The sequence below is a fragment of the Calidris pugnax genome, unplaced genomic scaffold (genome assembly GCF_001431845.1).
Source record: "Calidris pugnax isolate Ruff unplaced genomic scaffold, ASM143184v1 scaffold14, whole genome shotgun sequence".
In the NCBI taxonomy this organism is placed as follows: domain Eukaryota; kingdom Metazoa; phylum Chordata; class Aves; order Charadriiformes; family Scolopacidae; genus Calidris; species Calidris pugnax.
In genome coordinates, this window is record NW_015090793.1 from 2078503 (window position 1) to 2102440 (window position 23938).

Consider the following 23938-nt stretch of genomic DNA (forward strand, 5'->3'; position numbering starts at 1 on the left):
TCATTGTAAACATACTTTTTTTTTTTTCCTAAGCTGTAGCACTTCAAGCGTTTGATTCTGGTATTTCAGCAATTGGTCTCTATGGTCTCTTTACCTTCCTGATATAGACGTTTTAGTTGCTGCTTGTTGGGCTTCTTTTTTAAACGAGTGCAGCCGATTTACATCTGTATAGATAGCAAGAAGGAAGCTTTTGGTATTAGAGCTGATGATGTTTTAAACCATGCAGTACAGCAGCAGCTCCCGTCACAGTTAGGGCGCAGCGTAATTATCTGTGCAGGGTCTCTAATTATCTAAGCGGGGTCTCTAATCACCCGAATGAGGTCTGTAATTACCCAAGCCGGGTCTCTCATCATGGGAGCGGGGTCTCCTTGGATGCACTGTAGCTCCTTTGGATAGGCGGGACTGAAACGTCTTTTTCTCTCCCTTAGAAAACGTGGAAAGGTTCAGCTTATCCCAAAAGCAGGGCAGCAGTGCCCTCTCCTGGGCAGCTCACAGGGTTTTCATCCCTCTGCCTGAAATCCCAGCGCTGGAGTCTCTACAAACAGGCATTTCTTCTCTTCTCCCACAAAGTCACATTCGATTCCTGGTAGAACAACCTGTTATTAACTTCTCAGTCTCCTTGAGTTACTCGGTAAATTTGCTGTCTACTTGAAGTCATGTAACTTACTTAACATCACTCCCTCTCAGTGATGCAGATATTGAACAAGGGTTTTATTAGACCAAGAAATGAATGTTGCAAAGGCCAAGGTAAGCTCACAACAGTTGCTCTTCTCTTAAGCACTGTTCAAATTTTATGCTATGTTATGTTGTTTTAACCACAGTAACACTCCGTATCTGGATTCTGATGCTGAAGATCTCCCTCCCATCTCCTATCATAGCCATTGCAGGATAATTTATTTTTTTGCCTACCTCTGACCTCTCAGTTCAGTTTAAATCTTGTGACTTTATTTCAAAGCCAACACAGAATAGCTCTGAAAGCGAGATTTTTTTCATGATGCTGTGAAATATTTTATCACCAGCCCAATGGGCACAACTTATTGCAACAGTCACAAGTTTCAGTGCAGCAGGTCCGATTGCTCATCAGGAAGAAAAGATTTTTGCCATGAAATGGGTGAATTGCTGGAGCAGGTAGTTCAGAGAGGATGCAGAATATCCATCCTTGGAGAGTTTCAACACTCACCTGGACGAGGTCCTGATCAGCCTAACTTTGAAGATAGCCCCGCTGTGACTAGAGACTGGACTCCAGGTGATGCCTCTCCCAACCTGAATCTGTCCATGATTCTAATATTCCCTCCTACTGATCTGTTACTGAAATGTTTGGTACCTGTGTGTTGTCTCTACCCCCACCACCAGCCTTGTACCTTCCCTGGGTTTTATGGGATGGTAGAAATTTCGTGGTATTGTGCTTAGAGGATCCCTGGGAAATAAAATGCTGCACAGTTTTGCCAGCTGAGAGCAGTCTCCAGCATAGTGGATGTCAGATAGACAGGGGAAAATGGAGATAACCTAGGTGCCAGTCACAGCTCAAAACACTTGCTTTCTAATGTAAATCTGTAAAGCTCTCTCTCTTTGGTTTAGTCAGGAGAGGTTCACAAGGAGCTTTGATCATGCTTTGTAGGTACAGACCGAAAACACTTGGTGCAGAAATTTAGCAGAAAAAACACCATGCTTTTTTTCTCTCCTTTTTAGTTAACATCAAGCGTGACAACTATTGCAACATTTCATGATTGTCTTCAATCTTATTCACAGCTTTGTGTCAAGGGTGTAGCTCACAAAAATTCTAGGCATGGTGTTAGAGTCACTGAGTGCATTATTTATCATGAGAGAATTAAAATAGTCTGTCTCAATGGTCTCTCTGCTGTAGGAAAATATAGAAAGCCTTATCATGCAGAAGTCTTGCTGAAAGGCAGCCTGGATCACACTGGAGAGGTGTGCAACTTAAAAGACTTGTACTTGGGACCTTCGTGCTGGCACCAACTCCTGTGCAATATGTGCAGTTTCATTCCTGACATAAACAAGCACTCCTAAGTATAAGTCGCACGTGAAGGTCCTTTGATCCAGCCTGCGCACACCATAACCCAATACCAGGGCAAGCACCAGGTTAGCAATTTCACTCACTCCATCATGGCATCTACAGCAGTCTTTGGGAGTCATTCTGACATCCAGAGATCCTTACCTGCAACAGCTTTTTGGTCCTGTTTCTTCCATCTGAACAAATGCATCTTCCATGTGTTCAGCCAAGACTATGCCCCATGCTCTCCATGGGGAGGGCTCCTGGTCTCTGCACTCCTGCAGCTGTGGCCACTGGTGTCCTGCAGAGCATCCTGAGACATGACAAGCTTAAAGCTTCTTACAGCATGCATGACTATATATGACTACACATTTAAAGACAGCCTTGCACGTACATCTCACTGTGCTAGAAAAGTTACAGAAAATGCTGTTGGCTGGGGGTGTGGGGAAACAGAAGTGATGCACTGAGACCTAACTACTTTATCCGTATCACTGCAAACATTTAATGAGTTAAATCATACGCAAACAGTATCTCAGACTCTTTTACTGTATTATAAAGCTCTTCCACACTTTTTTTTCATAGAATCATAGAATGGGCCAGGCCAGAAGGGACCTCCAAAGGTCATCTAGTCCAACCTCCCCGCAGTCAGCAGGGACACCCCCAACTAGCCCAGGTTGCCCAGGGCCTCATCGAGCCTCACCTTGAATATCTCCAGGGATGGGGCCTCGACCACCTCCCTGGGCAACCTGTTCAGTGCTCCACCACCCTCATAGTGAAGAACTTTTTCCTAATACTTAATCTAAATCTGCTTTTCTCCATCTTAAAGCCATTGCCCTCATTCTGTCACTGCAGGCCTTTGTAAACAGGCTTTCCCCAGCCTTCCTGTAGGCCCCCTCAGGTACTGGAAGGCCACTACTAGGTCTCCCCTTCTCCAGGCTGGACAACCCCAGCTCCCTCAACCTGTCCTCATAGCAGAGGTGCTCTCTAATTTAATACCTCTTACTATGGTCACTGAGACATACCTGGAAAGCTTGTGCAACGTTCACCAAAGTCCTGATGGAAAACTATTCTCAAAAATGTTTGTTCAAATGACTGAGATTTAATACTGGGCAAAATAGCTGGTGCCAAATAGACCAGCTTGACCATAATGCCATAAGTCAAAAGGAGGCACTTTGTTATCGTGTGTTAAGCTGCACAACTCCTTGCTCCAGGAAGCCATAAATGCTAAGATTTTACATGGGTTTAAAAGTGCCTTGGCAAATTAAGTCATGGTAGAAAGTTCCACTGGCAGCTACAAAGACACTGCTACTTCTCACGAAAATACAAGGCACTGGAAGGGAGGGGAACACTCAGAGGAATTTTAGCATTATACGTTTGCTCTTTTTTTCTGGCCTCCCTGAAGCTTATGTTGTTGGCTACTGGAACCCAGAGAACATGGTTAACTGAGCTGGTCTGGGCTGCAGTTACTGTTCTTAGGGATGAAGATCAGTGTATTGCTAACAAAAAAAAATTAAAGGCTGGGACAGCTGTCCGTTTTTATACAGTCTCAGCATCATAATTAACAGGCTTTGCTACAAACACTACAATTCAAACCCGTAACTGCATTGCTCTGGAGCAAGCACAAGATAAACTGGTCCCAACTGTCACTCAGGAAACAATCCATGGATCCAGCTTTCCCTTCCACATCACTTGACTGACAAAGACAGTCCTCAGATTGGTCATAGGGACTGATTTTAAGGGTTCTGCAAATCCAATAAGGAAGGGCTAGTTTTACCCGAGTAGGACTGTATCAGGTATTAAGAGGTCATAGCCCTGCTGCAAATTTTTAGAAACAATGATTCAAAAACCATGAAAGCTGTGCACTGTAGTTGAGATTTCAGAACTTCTTGTAGCTGAGATACAAGCAGCTCCCCACCCTCAAGTTCACAAAATTAACATCCTCCAGCTTGGTGCTCTTACAAGGGAGCAAAATCAATTATAGTTTCTTCTGCAGATATATTCATGATCACCAGCTAATCCACATTATATTTACTATTACTGTTTTGGTTTTTTTTTTTTTTAAGGACAGATTAGGTGAAATAGGCCTCCAAGTGGTAAGAGAAGCACCACTTACCTTGCTTGGTTTAAATCCCCCATTAACCCCGTACATGCCAGCTCTCAATGGTCTATCACAGTAACCATCCAGGTGAGGCATCCTTCACCTCACCTGATGACCATGCAGTAAGGTACCTGTGCTCCAAAAAAAAAAAAAAAAAAGGTGTTTCAGTCACATCCAGGTGCTATTGCTCGTCCAGAGTGGAGAGACCCAGGCAGAGGACAGGATCCCCAGGCTTCCTCCCTCAGCAGCAGCACGGGAGCAGCAGTCAGGCTGTGGGAGCTTGTGAACATCGTGGGACACTAGTGTGTTCCTCCTCGGAGAAATCCTAGCAGTTACTTTGACCTGACAAGCAGAGTCTTGTTTGCACAGCAGCACTGAGCCATGAAGTGCCTCCCAAACACACCACACTTCACTGGGGAAAAATAAATGCGTGTTAACAGCAGTGGATCTTGACTAGCTTGTAGGAAAATGGCTCTTTGGTTTAGGATGTTGTTTAGCATGTAGGAAAAGTGGAATCTGTCAATAGTAGTTACACAACGATCATTTCTGTCACCTCAAGCGTGACAAGCCTCGTAGATAAAGTACAAGTTCTACTCAGAGGTGAACAACCATTGCTACTTGTACAAATACACGTAAGAAAATCACTAAGGAGATTGTAAGGAGCAGTTCCAAAATTTTCACACTATGTCAAATTTGCTGCGTAGTTTCACAAACCACCGTTATTTCTATTGTCAGGGTTAGATATTTCCAGAACCACTGCTGGCTCTGTCAACACTCATAGCAAATGGGTTGGAATAGGACAGTGGAGATGGAGATTTGGCATTTCAGGATTGCCTTACCTGCTGGGCTGTGGGTTATTCCAGGACAGGTTGTCCTCAGGCTTCTCTGCTAGTGCTATTTCACTTCACATAAAAAACCTGAACCACCAAGTGAGCAAGTTATTCATATCATATAAAATACCTGAACCAAGTGAGCAAGAAGAAAGCAAGCCCAGGGATGAGGGCACTCTCCAGGCAATAGGAAACACGAATTTAAATCCTTAGCAGAAAGGATTGGTCATGAAAAGCTTTATTTTTCTCTTATTTTGGGAGCAATCAATTCAGTTCACTGCGGGCTGAATTGCAGTGTTTCTTCACTGGTTCGGATCAAAGCCAAAGCCAGAAGAAAAGCTGGTTGTTCCAACCAGCTCTGCTGCTTGGTTTTCAGAGCAAGCTGACCGAAATAGAGTTTTCCAGGGTAGAGGTTCCTTTCCCAGGCAAGCTGGAGGTGATAGCACAGAAGCTTCAGAGCATGATGACAGGTAGGCTTCAAGTAGGCTACTTTCCAAAACCTTTATGTCCCACAGACTAAGTGCCCTGTGCCAACGCAATGTATTGCTGCGTGGAAAGGATGGACCAGTGTGAGGTGGTCAAGCATCCCAACTAGATAAAACCATTCCACCAGCACCGGGCTGCTACAAGACTTTTCCTGGTGTGGCTTTAAAGTGTAGACAAGGGCAAAGCGGTAGAAGGCCAAAGGCAGGTGTTTGCTGACCTGCTTAATTTCAGAGCACCCCACCCTCCGTGGTAGCCCTTGCCTCCCACACCATCTGCAACACAATCAGAAAAAGTAAAAAGCAATAGAAAAGGTTACTTCCCATAGTTTGTGAGAGAGTCAGAAAGACAGGGAGAAAGCACCTCCTTCACCCTCACAGACAGAACACAAGTCCAATTTCCTCACCTTACCTGCAGCACGTCTTGTTCATGCCGCTCCTGAACGCTGTCCCGGTTCAGTCAGCAGAGAAAAATCAGTATGAAGCCAAACACAGCCCCTGAGCTGTGCTCACAGGTCAGACTGGAGCACTGCATACTTGTTCTGCATCACAGGTGAAGAGGATGGCAATCAACTACCATTTAAGCAAATCAGATGCAGCCTTGAAGGTCTTGGGAGATAATTTAGGTCTCATTTGGCCAAAACTGAGGCCACTGCAATGTAAACAGTAAGTATATTTTTACTGTGAGCTCTGTTTAATTACTGCAGATTGTAGCATGCTCTAGTGTGCAGGCATCTATACATTTAACACCCCTTGTGATCTAAGAAGGCTCCTTCTTTCATGTGATGTCAACCTGTAAGACAATTTCTCCTGAGTTTCTCCGTTTTAAATTTTCAATCCTTGAGGAACAGCACTGGAAAGCAGAGGAAGACGCTTACCCATCAATTCATTTCCTTTATTTCACAAGCTTTGAATTCAGAAATTGAACCATGACTAGTAGATCTTGATACGGTAGAGTAAGTAAAAATGCATGTGATTACAAAGGAAAAACTTTGTACAAAAAACTTTAAAAATCCGACGGCAACTTGGATTATCTGTAAGTACCAAAAATCTCATGCAGAAGGAAAGCACTACTGCCCAGGTGGAGAAATCCCTGCAGGGGTGGCGATGGCATTGGTATGTATAAATTATGGCTCTGTCTAAAATGGAAACAAGGAGGACACAGACTTGGAACGTACCGAGTGGGAACAGACAGGTGCTACAGAGACCATTTGTCATTACGTGTCCTGAAAATGGTCTGTGTCTGAGAGAAGTGCTTCTTGGGCTTATAATAAATTAAAGATGAAACAGAAGCTGCTTATACTACTCTACTGCATACTTTCAAAGATGGCCATTTTCTTCCTTCATAAGTGTTTTTGGTGGCGTTTCTCAAATACGGACATTAACCTTGGCATCGTGTCTAGTCAATCGTTGGCAACGTGTTCTAAAGGGACTCACTCACAGAATGCAACTTGCATAAATAACTCAGTAACATGCATTAACTACTCTAATACAGCGAAAGGGTGCAAAGGAACCATCATTCAGTTACGAGACGAAGCTAAAACCTGTAGTCACTAAAGGGGCAATGGAAGCACCATGCTTTAAGGTGACTATGGCATGAAAGCACAATTGTGAGGCAAGTAGTTCCAAGCAAACACACCACACTATTATCACCTCTTCCTATACAAAAAAAAAAAGAAAGACATTTCATTTTTTATTTCCATTAGTACCAAATAAAACTGTGGGTTCAATAACACAGATACTGAAGGGAACGGACATTATTCCCATGAGCCTTCATCCTTGTGTTTCTGTCCATCATCATTTTTCAGCCAAGACTGGTAATATTAGAGCGACCACCTGGAGGTGCCACGATGCGGTGGCCAGTGCGGCGTGGGTTATTGTCATCTATCTGAGCTCCTGCAGCAAGAGAAAAAAATGTGAAACAAAGATAAGAAAAGGAAAAAAACATCAGTGGTGAGATGTCACCCGGATAGTTCCAGCTAGGTGCCCCTCACATCACCATCAGCTGGTGATCAACTCCTGACTGAAGTGCTAAGCAGGCCTCCAAGGCACATTTCTGTGCCCACCTCCAGTTGCCTTCAATGAGAAGTGTAGGCTGAAATGTTTGGGATCAGGCTGATGCTTACCCTACATGGGGGATTCTTTTCCACTGACTTGAAGAGCCCATGCAGGGATGCCCACCTACTGATTGGGTTCCCTTCATGAGATCACACCCTGACAGAAAATATTACTGTTTTTATTAGGAAAAAAACCCAACCAAAACCATATATATGCGGAGTGGATTTTTCAAACCTGACTCATTCATTTATCACACCTGTCCCCACTGAGTCCATGGGACGACAGGACAGTAGATGTGATGTTAGTGATTGAGCTAATGTAAACTCGTGCCCACTTCAAACTGCTTTTAAAAATGCTGAAATATTAAGCTTCAGGTGACAGCAAGCTTTCTGCCAGGGTAAATACTGTCTGATCACACTCAGCTTCCTGAAGGCAATGTAAGACTACCATAAAAGCATAGGATCATTTTAAATGCTGTCGTAGTCTCTGGTTCTGCTTAATCTCCAAAGAACACAGTAATGTGGGTTTGCCTGATTCGGATCAAATTCATACCACTAGATGCCTTGGTCATACCTAGATCCAGCAGCAGATTGTGAAACCACAGCTTCAGATGCTTATGAAAACCCCATTTATCAGTTATTATTATTAGAGGTCAAATTTCTAAGCACTTTTTCTGCTTTATATAGCTTTGCATATGTGTATGTGCTCACCATGGCCCCAGGAGTACAGGCAAAAATATATTTCATCTCACAATAAGGATTTTTAAATATTTTCTCTCCTTTGGCTTTCTTCCATAAGTTTCATTGAGTTTCTAAAGACAGGATCTCTCAGGGAGGAAAACTCCACCATTGGCTCACACAGGGGAGAAAATCCAGTGACTTTCACAACATCGTAAGGCGGCACTTATTTACCAATTGGCCTGTAGACTTTTGAAGTATAAGGATTTGATACACTTCTAATTGTCTTCAAATGACAAGAATTACTTCCAACAACCCCAAAGGATGATTTTCCAGTCTGTGTCTTATGTACCATGGAAAATGTTCTGGGCACCAAGAGTAAAGAGGACAAGAAATACTCTAATCTGTGTATGAACAGCTTCTGCACATGCTTTGCCAATCATGGACAAGGACACTTGAGGTGTCCACATCTAGCAGCTTCTGGTAATGCAGCAAGAAAGAAATCTCTGATGTCTGAGCCAGGTGGGCAGCAGAGACCCAAATTCCATCAGCTGTACCTACCACCAAGGGGCCTCAGTTACATCAATCAGAGAACTCAGCTAATTGTAATGGGCCAGGTAAATAATATTAAAAGACTACATGCAGAAAAAAATGTAAATTGCAAACATTTTGGGCAATTAGTAAAATATATCTAGAGAAAGAACGTATAAAAACACATATGTACATACATACATCTATCTAAGTATATGCATGTGAGTATATATAATCCTTTTGTGTTTGATTAAAGAGATTATAACTGAAATTTATCACCAATAACCCATGCTCATGCCTTTAAAACCTTTCTGATAAGTCAGGCTGACTTACCTGATAAGCTAAAATTGGATTGATGGAGGTTTCTGATTGGTGGGGGCTGGTTTTTGGCAGGGGAGGATTTAGTTGAGGGTGCAGGAGTTTGGTATTTTGGCGTAGCTGGGATTTCATACACGGGCCCATCATACATTCCTCTGGAGACTCCTTGCAGTCCTCCCACCTAGATCAAGAAGAGAATGAAAATCCAGACATTGAATGCTCTGGTAACGTTCCCTAATGATCCTCCTGCCTATAGGCAGAGACCACTGAGCACAGAGCTATAGCATGCAATCACATCTATACTGTCACCAAAACTACACTCTGCTATATATATATAAAGGAAATTATAAATCTTCCTCCCTCATATTTTTATATATAAAAATTATAAGAGAGGGATCCTTATTAGCCTTCCTTCACTGTCAATGGGGAGAGATGGGATTCAAAAGAACAGCAGGTCTGACCTCAGATTTTAACCTAAGATTTTAAGTAAGATCAGTCACCACCACCTCTCCTCTCTCCAATCAGAGGCTGTGCAGCAGGGATCCCACTTTGGCTGCTGGGAGACCGGTGATACCTACAACACGGGTGGGAGTGAAATTGCTTCAATCCCTATTTTCTGTGCTCGTCCCCTTCAGGTACCTCATTATCTTCATTAGAACTCATTGAAAGGCCGTGGCAATTTTTAAACTAAAATTTCAGAAGTTTCCACTTCTTGTCATCAACTAGAAAAGCAATGATAGGCTGGACTGTGGCATGGGACCCATCTTTCATTATTTGTCAATACAGTATCTCCCATCTGAGCTCAGATTTCAGTTGGGCCACCAGCCCTTACTCCAGAGATAAATTTACACTGCAATCCTGTGCCAGTTAGAACTTTGCAGCACCTTGTTTGACACATTTTTATTATATTCCTTTGTTGTGCAGGGACATATTCCAATGGTGGCTGATATGACCATCACTGGGTTTCTCTAAATATTTCCAATCAATAAAATTTGACAGTGGGAAAAGAAACACGGACATGAATCTGCTCTCCCTTCCTCTTGGCAGGCAGCAGGGGGAGCTGCAAGAGCGAAAATATCAGTCCTTTTCTCGGTCCTTTTGCAGACCTTTCACCAAGTATCCAGAATCAAAGGTCTTTCCCAAAATCCAGGCCCACTTGCAAGATGCAAGTCAGTCCAGTTACTTTTGTGCATGCTCCTGGTATAAGACACCACTCTCTGATACTTGTTTTTAAAGTGGTGTTTTCACTATTGAAATGATATTTATATAATTAATATATATTTTTATATTATATATAATTATCAGCTTATAGTAATTTAATTTATATAGCACTCCCATGTGCTAAACACTTGAGAGGTGAGTGTGAAGAGGAGGCCCATGTCATCTAAGTGGATAATTTAAAAAAATTGCAATACTGATTGGTATTTTGCAAAACTTTTGCAGATACATATGATTTTTGCAGTGCCTTTTCTCATTAGAAGACCAGACTTTTTGTATCCCACAACTTGACAGAATTTGTATGACAAATGATGAAAGATAAAAACTATCAACCTGCTCATAGACTTCATTTCAGCTGCCATCCCCCCAGGCTATGATATATTCTTGGCTGAAGACAATATGGGTTTAAATCAATTTGTCTTGCTACCTGTGCTCACACAGTGACTTTCTTGCTCAGTGGCAAAAAGCAATTTCCAAGTAACCCCAAACTAGCACCAAGCCAATTGGTTTTCAACAGAGGAGCACAGATTTAATTCAAAACCAGAAGTGACCCATTCGTAATCTTGGTCATTTCCCAAGCTTTATATTAAACACAAAAGAAAAGTTTTCTGAGCCGTGAATGCTGCTAATCCACAGTTCAGCAAATGCACCAACAGCAGTTCAGAGATGCCAAATATATTGAGTATCTCTGGCTTTCATGCTTTTCTTCTCTGCAGTGTGGCTGCTCAGTATGCAAAGCATAGTAACAATTTAAAATTCTGTTTTTCTTCTGGCTAACCCTCCTCTCAAAGAGGCTTTATCTTTTTCCTGAATTTTAACTGAAAGTAAATTCTAGCACTTTTCCACTTCCCTTCAAAAGCCTGCACAGCTGGACATGAGGCAATTATGCACAACTGGTAATTACATGCTCTACCCACTGTAGCTCATGGTGTTCATTAAGTTACATCCGTTCACACTTGCAGAGGAACCAGTTTTTTGGTCACATTTTGAACAAGTCATATATAATCCATCTGATATGGACTCATTAACACAATAATAATAAGAACCCACGTGCTACTGTGGTTCCAAGAGTGTATGGCTATAAAGAAGAATAAATAGTATCAGATATTACCTTATTCCTGATTTTGATGCGCTGGTAAAGATATTCAGGGAAAGGTTTGCGAGGGATGAAGCGGCCCATTCCCTTATTTACGTGCAGATTTCCATCTTCAAACACAATCTTCCCTTGGCTTATGACCACAAGTGGGGCACCGTGGCACTCCATTCCTTCAAAGATGTTGTACTCAACGGCCTGAGGATCAACCAACAGAGTCACTGCAAGTTCAGTACAAGATCTCTTTCAGTCAGTAACTTATAATGTGCATTTGTAGTTACGGTGTTAAACAACCGCCTGTAAGAGGTGTACAAAATTGTTTCGTCTGAAGGAAAAGCAATGCATTTCAATATGAAATGATTTTAAAGAATCTCTCTGGTCACTTTTCCTTTCCATTGCTCACTTTCCAGCAGAGCTTTATCTCATTTGTTTTTGAGGACCTTCCATATTTATCCAGTGCCTCTAGAAGTGCAATAGCCTTAATAAGAAGGAAAATCTTCTCAGAGGACATGGTCCCACCATGCATGTGCTGTGACTATGTAAGGGAATTTCAAAGGGGACAGCACAAATATTTCTGTCTGAAAAAAAATCCCAGAAAGGATCATCAAAGCCTGAATCTAAATGGGAATGACTGTCAAAGGGCAGGTGATTATCACTTTCTTTAAAAACACAGAGAGATCCCAAGACAGAGAAACAGAAACTGAATCACCTAAACTCACTTTTTAAAGGTTTCTAAAGGTTTATGCCTTTTTAATATAAGTCATATTCCAGTAAAACACTTGGAAGAATCCCCCAATATAGAAGACCAAAGTACCGAACAGTAGATAACAACTTAGAGATATACAACACATAAGATAAAACCTGTCAAAATCAAAGCAATTGTGAGTCAGTGGCACTCTGTGCTAAGGGCAGAGCAGCATGCAGCAAAGCTTTGGAATTAAATTGAAATTCCCAGCCGTGAAGCTGCTCAGAGCTGTATTATCAAAATATTTAATCATGTCATAATGTAGAATATTGTTGATTGAATCATGCGATTTATAATACCAGGTGCTTTTCAGGCAAGAAAAAAAGTGAGTGAGCTGCTTCTAAATTTATCATCACATCCCTACTAATCTCAGCTGCAGACCTGCTGATTCACACCTAGTTACAGATCTGCCACACGCATGCAAAAGATAGTGCAATGGTATATGCAGAGAGAAAAGAAATCCTTCCTGATCCCAGTGCTTCCAATGCACGATTTCAACACTTGCATTTTCTACAATATTTACCCTTTTCAGAATAGGAATAGGCAGTTACATCACTCCTCTACATCCCATATATTTGGTGTTCACATGAATTAGATCAACATTTGAAAAGCAACAGTGACATTTGTTTTTCATTGCTGGTTTTCCTTTTCTCCTTACCGATTTATGGCTTTTAGCTGTTATAGTCTTCACCTTATCAGGGTCCCAAATAACCACATCAGCATCCGATCCTACAGCAATCCGGCCTTTTCTTGGATACAGATTAAAGATTTTGGCAGCATTGGTGCTGGTGACAGCTACAAACTGGCTCTCGTCCATCTTACCTGTGGCCTAAAAACAATGTGACTTGAGCAAAACAAGCTTATAAAATGGGGATTTACTACTCTTCAGAGTAACACATGATCAGGGAGACAGATAGGGGAAGGGATGCTGTTCATATATATATATATATGGTGATGGTGCATGAAACAGAGGTTTGGTCAAGCAGGATTTTATAGAAGGCACATCACTTGGGAGTTTCAAATAAGTGAATGTGTTACTCCTGGCACCCCAAAGAACAGCCAATCAAACCTGAATGCAGATGATACCCTCAGGTTGGTCGGTTACCTAAGGTCTCTTTCTCTAAAACACTGATGCCCAACTAGTTTTGTTGTTAGTCTTAATAATTTACATTTAAATGTTTTAATGATTTTAAAAGAGAAAAACTTGTATGAGTACTATGAGATTAAATAAAAGATCAAGATTCAGACTCTTCTAGAAACATTTCTTGCAAATTAAGTCTGTTCTACTATTAGTATTACCAAACCTATAAATCTAAGTAATACAACCCCAATTATAAAGTCCTTGCCTGGAGAAATGTCACCACCAATTGAACTTTTTATACAGCCAGTGATGGCTTAATAGCAGCTGTACACAGCAGCATTTTGATTTTTCAGCAGAATATTTTGGAGTCTTCCCTGGTAATAAGGAAGAGCAACATTCCAAGGAAGAACATGAGTGCCAAACAAATTTTTAATATTAAATAAACACTTATATCCTGCCTGGCAAAACATGAGATTTGCAGAATATAAGCTACTCAGTGGTCCAGGACTGAATGTTATCGCATGGAAACCCCATGTTGCAGCTCTTGCTGCAGCTCCTTCCCTTTGCGGGAGGTAACAGAAGGGATATAGCCCTGTCTGGCTGCACTTGGCTTGCTTCTCCGCTTTGCTCCTACAGGGCAGGTATCTGAAGCTGCTTCTGTGCTTGGAATCTCAATAGAGGTCCCTGGTTATTAAACACAGGCTGGGAGAAGTACTCGCAAGAGCGTTGTAAATACTACTGCTTCCCAGTTTGCAATATGATGTGAGTGCAATGCGGTGTAAGGCAATGAGTGTGTGTGTGTGTGTGTGTGTGAAGACAGACAAAGGAGGGAGAGTATCATTATATATTAGGATCCGTGGAACCATCTGAAAAATTGCTAACTTATACCGGCACCCCACCGCAAAACATGCCAGTATGAATTACATGCAGTGTTCTCCTTCAAAGCATTTTAAGGCCTAGCCTCAGGCTCGGCTGCCATCCGTTTGCCATTTCTCAAAAACGATGAGACACTTCCCAAATTCAAACAATCCATTCGTCACGTTTACATGGGGTCCACTTCAAAATCATTAAACTGCTCCAGATCCTGCATCTCTGAGAAGCATCCGCTCTGACACCACTGGAAAACCGAGTGGTGTAGGCTGTGATGCCCCAGGTCTAATAAAACGCGATGGTATTGCACTGTCAAAAGTGAAACACAGCCTGGAGAAGGTTTTTGAAATAAACAATTCACCTCATAGTAGCTCTCTGTCAGGGAATTCTCAGAAATATATTAGAAAGTCACTTAAGTACTGGCCAAGAGTCTCCTGGCTTTCATTATTCAGCCAACGCTCAATTTCTTTTTAGTCCATAAAAGTAAGTAATTACTTACTACAGCCTTGTCCCAGACAACAGTCATTCTTTCCTCAATTCCATTGACCCCTTCAGGTATCATAGTGAAGTTGTCCTTTCCAATGGCTTTCTGGGCAGTGCTATACGGGCAATGTCCACTTCCCGTCACCTGCAGGTCCCCACTGTGGAGTTAACACACAGAAGGTTTAGACCAGGCCTCACCAAGGTTACCGTGGTCTCAGACCAGCTGTGAATGGACCTTTTGAGCCTACACACCAGAGGCAGAGGCTGTAAATCATGTCAGCAGCCTTTACGTGTTGGCCACAGATCACTGAAGAGCAACAATGGCGTTGGACATCTCCACTTGCCCCCAGGAGCACCCTCAACTCCCAGATTACGGCTCCCTCGGGTTTCCAGCTGCTTATCGACAGAGATCAGGCACAAGCCCGCTAACCAGGACAAAGGATTATTCCAGGATTAAGGATATGATCAGAAGCTTGTATGAAATGTCTGCCACTCTCGAGGTAAATTAATGCATAACCACGTTGAAAAATAATGGCAGATTTTACGGTGCAAAGCATCAAGCTTGTTTCCCTGTATTTCTCCCCTGAGAAATACATGCATTTTTCATTCAATTTCATGCACATATATTTTTCTTGCAATTCTTACAGCAGTATTTTTTTCTGACTTTCCAAAACAGACCCATGAAAATAAAAAAGGAAGGAAATTTGTCAGGTAGTCTTCTAATTAAACAAAGAAAGGCAAAGTGCAAGTCAAACATGTGCTCTGATTTATCTAACTTAAAGGTCTTACACAGCAAAAGGCATAGAGTAAAACACAAAGAGAGCTACCAAACAACAATGCTTTTATTTAAGAAGTCATTTTTTTCAGCCTAGAGAAAATTTCAGAACTCGATCACAGCTGCTCTTGGGAATAAGGAGGAAGAACATAATGAACAATATGCAGAATCTTGCAAAAATAGAGACACACAAAAAAAAAAAGATAGGTTCCTCAATATCCATAGGAAACAAGTGATATTTTTAGGTCTTGATTAAACTTACAGGAGTCAAACACATTAAAACACACTGCTGTTTCTCTTGTATCACTCCAGAAGGACGTCCCCAAAAGCCTGTCATCCTTTTCTTTAACTAATTATGTAAGTTCAGCTCTGAAACATCTGAATGACTCAGGTCCACAAATTTAGATTCCAGCAAGCTAACAAATAGCCAAGTACAGAGAGGAAAAAGACTCACACATCAGTAATTCTAATGCAATTTTCTGGGCTGTCAGCCCTAATGATTGCTGACAGTCAGAGAAGAACCTTCGGCTTCTTTTCCTGTTCTTCACCATGCTTCCATCCATCCATCCATCCATCCATCCATCCATCCATCCAGTTTTTAGCAGAAGCCAAACCCATGTATTCAATAGCACAAAGTCAGCTATGTTTTAACTATTCCTGATTATTAATGACTGCCTGGTGTTACTCTATAGGATTACACCAAATCCATCAGTTAAACATTCATTTATTCTAACACAAGATTGCAATGCCGCTTCTTCCTTTTTGTTGCTCTTCTGTCAGCTAACCTTCCTGTGGCTTATCCTCTCTCTCCTTTCTATGCTCTGATGAATAAAACCATGAAAACACGAATGTCACAGCCAGGCCCTCTATCACTGCCAATTTCCCTGAGGTTATGTGGCGATTCTTCCACCATGCTCTTAATTCCTGCACCTGGAAGATAAAAAGGAGTTGCTTCCTCTGAACTGCATTCTTCCTCTCCTCTGACATTTAATGACATGCACTACGCTCCCCTGTCTAATCATCAGAAGACTTCTGAAGCTGAAGCGTGTTGCTTGAGAGCCACCCAACACCTCCTGGTGAAGCACATGGGCACTTCTACTGTCTAGATACACTCTACTGTCAAATGGGGGTGAGCATCAGATCAACTAAAAAACTGAGAGACAAGAAGGGATCACCACGGAAAACATCTCCAAAACGAGGGAGTGGTGGGAACTAACAGTGGACATACGTGTATCTTTAAATGCCACATCAATACCTCATCCTCTTATTCTTCACTGTAAACAAGGTTTTCACTGCAGGTTGCATCTTCCACGAAGCACCAAGGTCTCCTATCTCTAGTTCAGAAGAGATGGCCTATCACAGCAGCAATAATGCAGCAGTGCACCATGGAAGGTGAAAGCTAGCTCAGATGCACAGCCCACAGGTGAAACCAGGACCAAATCTCACATGGCAAATCCAATCTGCAAACCCCTGGAGACGTGCTGGATTTTTATACATTCATCTTCTCAGTGAAAAATCTACTTTCTGTAGAAAAGGGCAGAAGCAATATGCTGCACACTTGCAAAGGAAGAATGGTGTAAGGATTTTTAAATGAATTTCAAATATTGGTCTCCTAATGAACAGTGTAAGGCTGGATTTTTATACATTCAGCTTCTCAGTGAAAAATCAACGCTTTCTGTAGAAAATGGCAGAAGCAATATGCTGCACACTTGCAGAGGAAGAATGTTGTAAAGATTTTTAAATGAATGTCAAATATTGGTCTCCTAATGAACAGTGTAATAGAAAAGTGAAATACTGCCGTTACCATCATCCTTGCATAAAATACCCCACAAAAGCATGGCAGACTGCTAAAATATACAGTTCTTTTTTTAGTTTCACAGTATAGATTTAAAGTATTAAAACTGAAAGCAGGCTAAGCTGCTGTCATTTAAGATCTAGGACTTTAAGCCACTGGAAAAAAAAAACACGAACATTTTTGCATGCTTGGAGGATAATGAAAACTTCTGTGGCTCCTCGGTTTGTCTTTCTGATGTTAATGTTAAAAAAAGTCATTATTTGGATTCCAGTTCTAAAAATTCTCTTGCTATTTTAGCTAATCTGTTTTGACCCACATGCTATTATTTTGGGACTCTCTTCTAGAAAACCTATAGTCCTGTCTGACAGAGAAGAGCCAAACATTTTGATACACATTCATGTGTGCTGGCTAAGAGCCTTACCCTCACACAATGAGCTTCACTCTTTACAGCGCTGATAGTCATGGGTCAAACCAGAAAAGTCATTTTTCCGGCTTGTTCTTATTTTAAGGAACACAAAGCTCAATTATGGAAAATCGTTTCTGCCATCGGACCGTCACAACAGAACAAATTCCTACATGTTCTTACCAGAACTGTATGTAACTCGGGGCTCAACTGTGCATTCATTAATAGTGCTGTCCATGCAGCAGCATCAGGGTGACTGAGTTAAAACCTGGGGCTTGTGGACTCCACAGCCTGAGCCAGGAGAGATGTGTGCACACTGCAGCACTGATTGAGGTGCACTGATTGATGGCAGCTTCCCATCACACGTGTGTGCCTATCTACCTAAAGGGCAGCTCTGCCCAAGCCTGAATTACACAGGCAGGGGCTTTCTACCACCAGCCACACTGGCACTGCTGGCCAGACAGCCTGCCAGTTACCCAAGTGGAAAACTAACCTCAGGAGGAGATGTTTTCTGAAGACCAGTGGGTCACTTTTAGGTTTCCAATTCTACTGCTCTATCTAGAGCGTTGAAAACCCTAGAAAGGGGCAGCAGCAGGTGAGATGAGTGCCATCACATGGCATTAAATGAGGTTTTGAATGGTAAGGTATTTCCTTACTCCAGCACTGGCAATCTGTCCTGGTGGGACTTCAGCTGTGAATTTCCATGTCATTTCAAAGCAGATGGTCTTTTGCTTAAGCTAAAGAAGATCCACAGCTGGCTACAGGCAAGAAATGCTTTCAGGGATGGGTTTATGGTCTGGGTTGCTGGCAAGGCATTGCTGATGTCTTCTTTTCTATATTAGAAAGATGATTCTCCCCTGCTGTCCACATTTGTTTAATCTCTCTAGTGATAACCCTCTCTCTGCCAACCTGAAGACAGTCAGTCAATACCCCTATCCTGTCAAGTGACGGCCTCCTGTCACCAGCCTGTCTCCACCTGAGTCCCTGCCAGTCTCCTCTGTAACCACTCCAGCCTGTTTCTGCTGCCTGACATACCTTCTCTATACGTACCACCTATCTTTGCTGTCTTCCACCTAGAGGACCCTGGAACCTATAAAGACACAAGGCAAACGAAAAATAAAAACAAGGCTGCAAGAACTAAACACAAGTAAACTTAGATGATTTTGGTCCATCCCAGATGAAGGCAAACTACCAAGTCAGGAGTTTTCAATATACAGGAGCTAAAAACACTGAACTCTGCTGCAAACACTTACAATTTAGTTTAGGACAGCTTAGTTCTCAGAAGTGCTCACAGCCCCACACCAGCTTTGACAAAAACTGCACTAGGAAAGTTTTCTTGGTTCTATGTATCTCTGCATCCAGGGACAACCCTGGTTCCAGGAGCTGTGCTTGCCAGATATGACCAGAGCTTAAAACTGAGTCCATTCTGACAGATGGGGGTGTAGCCCCCAGGCTGTTGCTTACGCTGGAAGGTGAGGATGCCATCCAATCATATATTAACAATTTGGCTGGAGAAAATAGAGAATAGAGTTTGAGGCCCTGGGATAAAGACCATCTAGCTGTACAACTAGGAATCACTTGAAAAGCAGAAAGAAAAGGAATTAACTCCTAAATAGCCAGCAGTTGCCTCTCTGTCATGGTACCCAGGAGCTGGAGAGTCCCTGCCTGCTCACCTGACTGACAGCCTAGACACGGGGATATAAACATCTCTGTTCTTTCTACATCCCTTCTCTGCTGTTTCGTGTACAAGACTGATCCAAAGAAAACTGAGCTGATCCCTAGATGCTTCCTCCCATGTGGCTTTTGCACTTGCCTGACCATCAGCCTGTAAAAATAATGAAGGTCTTACCATGCTAAGAGCGAATTTAAGTGATCTGGAGTGGTAGGATCAGGGCTCAGGGGTGGCGAGGTCACAAAAGCTGCAGCCTTTGCCCAGTTTTTGCTCCAGTAATGCGTCCCATCTGTCCCCAAGCTGGCAGTGATTGGCTCTCCAAAAACAAGGGGACCTCGGGGAAAGCAAAGATATACAGGAACTGATTAGAATCCACTCACTTTTCAGCACATTACACTGCTTGCTGCATGAAGCCATGTATGATTTACACATTCCTACATGGCCAGCGTAGCTCCCAGAAAATTAATCAGCCCTGGCTTTGTTTGTATGATAAAAAATTAATCGGGAGGCTCTTTGAGCTACACATGCTTTTGATCAGCGTATTTACAAAGCTCCCTTTCTAATCCAGAAGGAGACAGTTCAGATCTGGTTTTAATTTGTACTGTTTTAATCACAGCCATGTTCTCTCTGTTGCTCCAATTCAGAGTGCATTTAGGTGGAGGATGGGCTCCAGCAGACAGATGCCTTTTTACTACTCCCAGGTTGGGCACAGCACCAGCAGATAGCAGCATATGGTCCCCAGCACCATACTCCAACCCTCCAAGAATACAAATATCAAGAGGATATTTTGCTCTTTGGCTTTTCCATATTGCTCACACACTTTCTAGTACCAACAAGTAGAACCATCCTGACTCACAAATGCAGCTTCAAAAGCGGCTGCGTCCAGGCTCACAAATCCCTTTTGGATGCTTTGTAACCTGGATTCCTCCATGGCCCCAGCAAGCAGTGTCAACCCGCAGGTGTCCCCAGTGCACATCTGATGGGGTCAACCTCCAGCAGCATGGCCAGGAGAGAGCACCGGGCATCTCTAACGGCAGGTTCACTGCCCAAGCCACCCCTCAGAGGGTAACACCCTGAAATACTCCCCGAAAAGCACAGAGGATGTGCTGGAACCCTGTTAGGAAGAAAAATCTCCCTCCCATGACCAGAGATAGAGCAGCCTAAGGGAAAGGTAAAAGGGATCATGGGATAAAGAAAAGTTACAACACAATCATCAAGGGGACAGGGGTTGCTTATAGTTTGTGGAGAAAGTTTCTCAACTAAAAAATGCAGAAGGATCTCCCTTCAGTTTTCCCACCCCTAAATATTTAGGGTATGTGATGGTGCTACCATTTTGTGGTTACCTCTCCCTGTATCTTATGATTTGAGTCAAGATGTACAGGTCTTTCCACTGAGTTTCTACTGAAAAAAAAAATAAATCAGAGTTTGGGGGAGACATGGAAGTCTCTTACCTTTCTTTCTGGCCAGTGCAATGATATCAGCTGCACTCTTGCTCATCACCTTGGTGATGTACACTGGGCAGTTTATTCGACTGGCAATGGTGATGGCACGGAAAACTGCTTCTGCTTCAAGCTGAGGGAAAAAAAGAGGAAAAAAATTAACTGCAAAAGCAGACTGAAGAAAAAGATGAACTGGAGACTGAGCCATATTTCTTCAGGGACTGATTCTGCTTTTTCCACAGAGAGAAAGACACAGTGCTGGGAAAGAGGGAGCTAACCCAACCTCAGACACTTTGTGTTAGGAGTAACCACGGCCAGGCTGGACTCGCCAACAGCTGCCCTGGCACAAATACAGCTCCCTGGCTCCCTGCACCCCAGGAAAAGTCACATCCAAGCAGATGTTGGGGCTCCCACCTCCCACCTTTCTGCTCCAGACTTCTACCCTGCAGTTGGGAAGGAGAACGAAGCAAGGAAACATTGCCCCAGCTCGGAGACAACCTCTGAGCTCTCCCTGGCAGCTTACCCTATGCAATCTTTACATAAGGATAAGATGGCAGTAAATGTAAAGTGTTCTCAAACAGCAGCTTCAGCACTTTGCACTGAATTTAGCCCATAATCCATCCATAAAAGCCTTTGAAGCATCGCCCAGTAAGTCCCCTCTGTCAGCAAGCGTAAAGGCAATCTCCTCGCAGGGAGCCATCTGGGATGTAGGCACACAAAGCAGTGCTCTTCAGACAGAGGAGCAGAGTTTCCCAGGCACTCTGGAGACTCCTTTCCCCACTCATCAGTTTTATACCTCTTTCCCAGATGGACTCACAGTATTGGCAATTTATTATCAAAAACTCCATTGCCACTGAAAATACTGACTCCATAGCACCGAAATTTCTCTCTAAGAGTTGTGCTAGAAAAGCTGAGCAATTTAACCCTTCCAAAACCACGTGGCTTAATTCTTCCCAGTTTTGTAAAATATTTTTTCTTAAATCAGACTGTTGCTTCAGGTTGTCCTAGGACTTTGATCACATCTGTTCTGGAAGCCCCGAACACACCTGCAGAAGACCAGGGAAGGAGGCAGGACCCCTGTATCTCAGATGCACAGTCAGAAAGACTGTGCAGATTTTCCTCAGGCCCTTGTTCTCATTAAAATGAAACAACTCCATTCTTTCAGAATAATTTAGGTGGAAGCAAAAAGAAAAAGTACATAAACAGTTCAATAGAAGAATGTGACCAATTAAACCGATTCCTTTTGCCTGGGGAGAGGTTATATAAAGATCTGCAAACCACAACAATCTCTTCAAGTCTAGCCTCAAATCCCCAGAGCCTTGTCTCTTCAGTCTTCAAGGAAAGCAGTTACTTCCCATTACCGCCCTCCATCATCCCATTAACAGTCTGAACTGTGTACATTAAGGGACATCCACATGTCTCCACCTTTTCCTTCTCATTACAGAAACCCTTTCCAGATGGCTGAGATGATCCTTTGCCAGAGCCTGGCTTTTATTATAAGAGTTGCACAAAATGAGCTGCCTTACAGCATCTTTCCATTCAAACATATTTGCATTTCTACAGCCTGCATTTCCACTCATGTATCTGCCGGCATAAATGTAGATTTATATGTGAGCACATGCATATGCATGGTATATGTACACACACATGCATTTCATAGGAGGTTTTCAGCCAAAGCATTTTAATGAATGCATTTACTCCAAAGCCTAAGCCGCAAGATGCACTGCTGATTTTTATCCTGAGGAGCCCACTTTTTTGTCATCACAAATCAAATCACAAGAGTCACACCCAAAAATACAGGCACGCCCATGCCCGGGGCAGCAGGAGCTGTGACTCCTGAGTGTACAAGGACACACTCATCCCCGGATCGAGGGAAGGCACCTGCTGCAGCAGCAAAAGGGTATTTCAGGCAAACAAACAGGCTGAAAGGGACCTGGACATTTCAAGGCTTTGAATAATACTGGAAGAGGCAGTGGGAGAAGCAGCCTCTTGCCTTCCCCCATGCATCCATCTATCATCTGCACATACAGAAGCCAAGCTCTGGTACTGCATGCTCAACAAAATATTTCCATGAATGACAAAATGAGTGAAGTCTCTTACCTCCTCAGGCCGGCTCAGGGCATGTCCCTCAGGTCCAGTGATTCCCATCTCCAGGATACGCTTTTGTTCCTGCAACACAGCAGATAAATGCTGACAACCACTCCAGGACCAGACTCTTACACCAGGCATCCTCCGGTGGGTTAACAGCCATACTGTCTGCCTGTCCCCTTTTCTATCTGTGTACATACATCTGCACAGGCTGCTGCCAGGGGAGAAGGACCAAAAACACTGGCTCTAAACCGGTCCATGCCACCCCAGCATCTGCTCCACGCAGCCAGCACAGATTTCAGGGGAAGGTTGGTCTCTGAAGTGTGACAGAGTGTATTCGTGCCTCGGGCCGTTGGGCTGCACCATCAAAAATGTCCTCTGCCCTCCAGAAAGTCTTATTTGACACCAAGACACTAACCCAGGGAACAGGCTTCAATCAATATACTAAATAGTAATTACGGATATTTCCGGCCTGCGATTCTTTCTTTACTTGCACAAGTTCTTCCCTGGCTGCAATCCACGGAGCACTATTATCTTCCTTGAACTTTTAGCCCTGCTGACACTTCATCAAATAAAAGTCTTGGCTTTGGCATCTAGTTTTCTGTAACACTTTTTTCCTACAGAGTGAATCACTAAATTCATGTTTTCATGAAAGCAAAACAGTGCCCTCACTGTGTCCACACCAAAAAATCCATTTTGAGACCAACTGTGGTTTGTCAAAAAAAAATATCTGTGCTATCCAGCTTCACAGCACTGAGATTTTTTTTTTTTTTTAATGGAAAAAAAAGCTTCACCTATCTTTTAATTTGAAATCAAGCAGTGGTATTGGAACAAATTTCCCTTTTTGTGGAAAATGGTGGCCAACCAGTTCTGACCTGAGGTTGGTCCAGGTCCGTCAGCAGAGCAGAAGTGCAACCAGAGCTGTTGATGTACCTCCCACCCTGGCCTGCCCTGCCCACGGGTCTCTAATGAGTCGAGTTCAACAAACATAATGACTTTGTGATACAGATAAACGTCCCCTAGAGACCAGGATGAAGTTACTGAACATACTTTACTGTGTCATCTGATAAATATTTGATCCCAGATCCCTGAGGGTGAAAAGCTCACACATTACCAACATACTCCAGCAAAACCTGAGCAAGCTAATGTTCACATATATTTTTGCATTTGCTGCAACCAATCAATGCCTTAATAGGCATTAATAGGAATGTATTAATCTGGCTCTGTAACTAAGATTCTTTTGGTTAGAAAACCATAATGTTTCATAGGTA

At 42.8% G+C, this 23938-nt stretch overlaps 1 protein-coding gene across 1 annotated transcript in view; it reads right to left on the reverse strand.

Annotated features, from left to right (window-relative positions):
* Nucleotides 1-6295: 6295 nt before the first annotated feature.
* CRMP1 (collapsin response mediator protein 1) overlaps nucleotides 6296-23938 on the reverse strand; it is a 55238-nt gene continuing 37595 nt past the window's right edge. Inside the window, exons 7-14 of the mRNA XM_014936022.1 lie at nucleotides 22680-22748; nucleotides 20592-20712; nucleotides 19318-19474; nucleotides 14512-14653; nucleotides 12720-12890; nucleotides 11335-11514; nucleotides 9021-9186; nucleotides 6296-7317 (exon numbers count right to left, since the gene is read on the reverse strand). Of these exons, the coding sequence (XP_014791508.1) occupies nucleotides 7226-7317; nucleotides 9021-9186; nucleotides 11335-11514; nucleotides 12720-12890; nucleotides 14512-14653; nucleotides 19318-19474; nucleotides 20592-20712; nucleotides 22680-22748 (1098 nt within the window). The 3' untranslated portion in view covers nucleotides 6296-7225. The remainder of the gene's footprint in view (nucleotides 7318-9020; nucleotides 9187-11334; nucleotides 11515-12719; nucleotides 12891-14511; nucleotides 14654-19317; nucleotides 19475-20591; nucleotides 20713-22679; nucleotides 22749-23938) is intronic.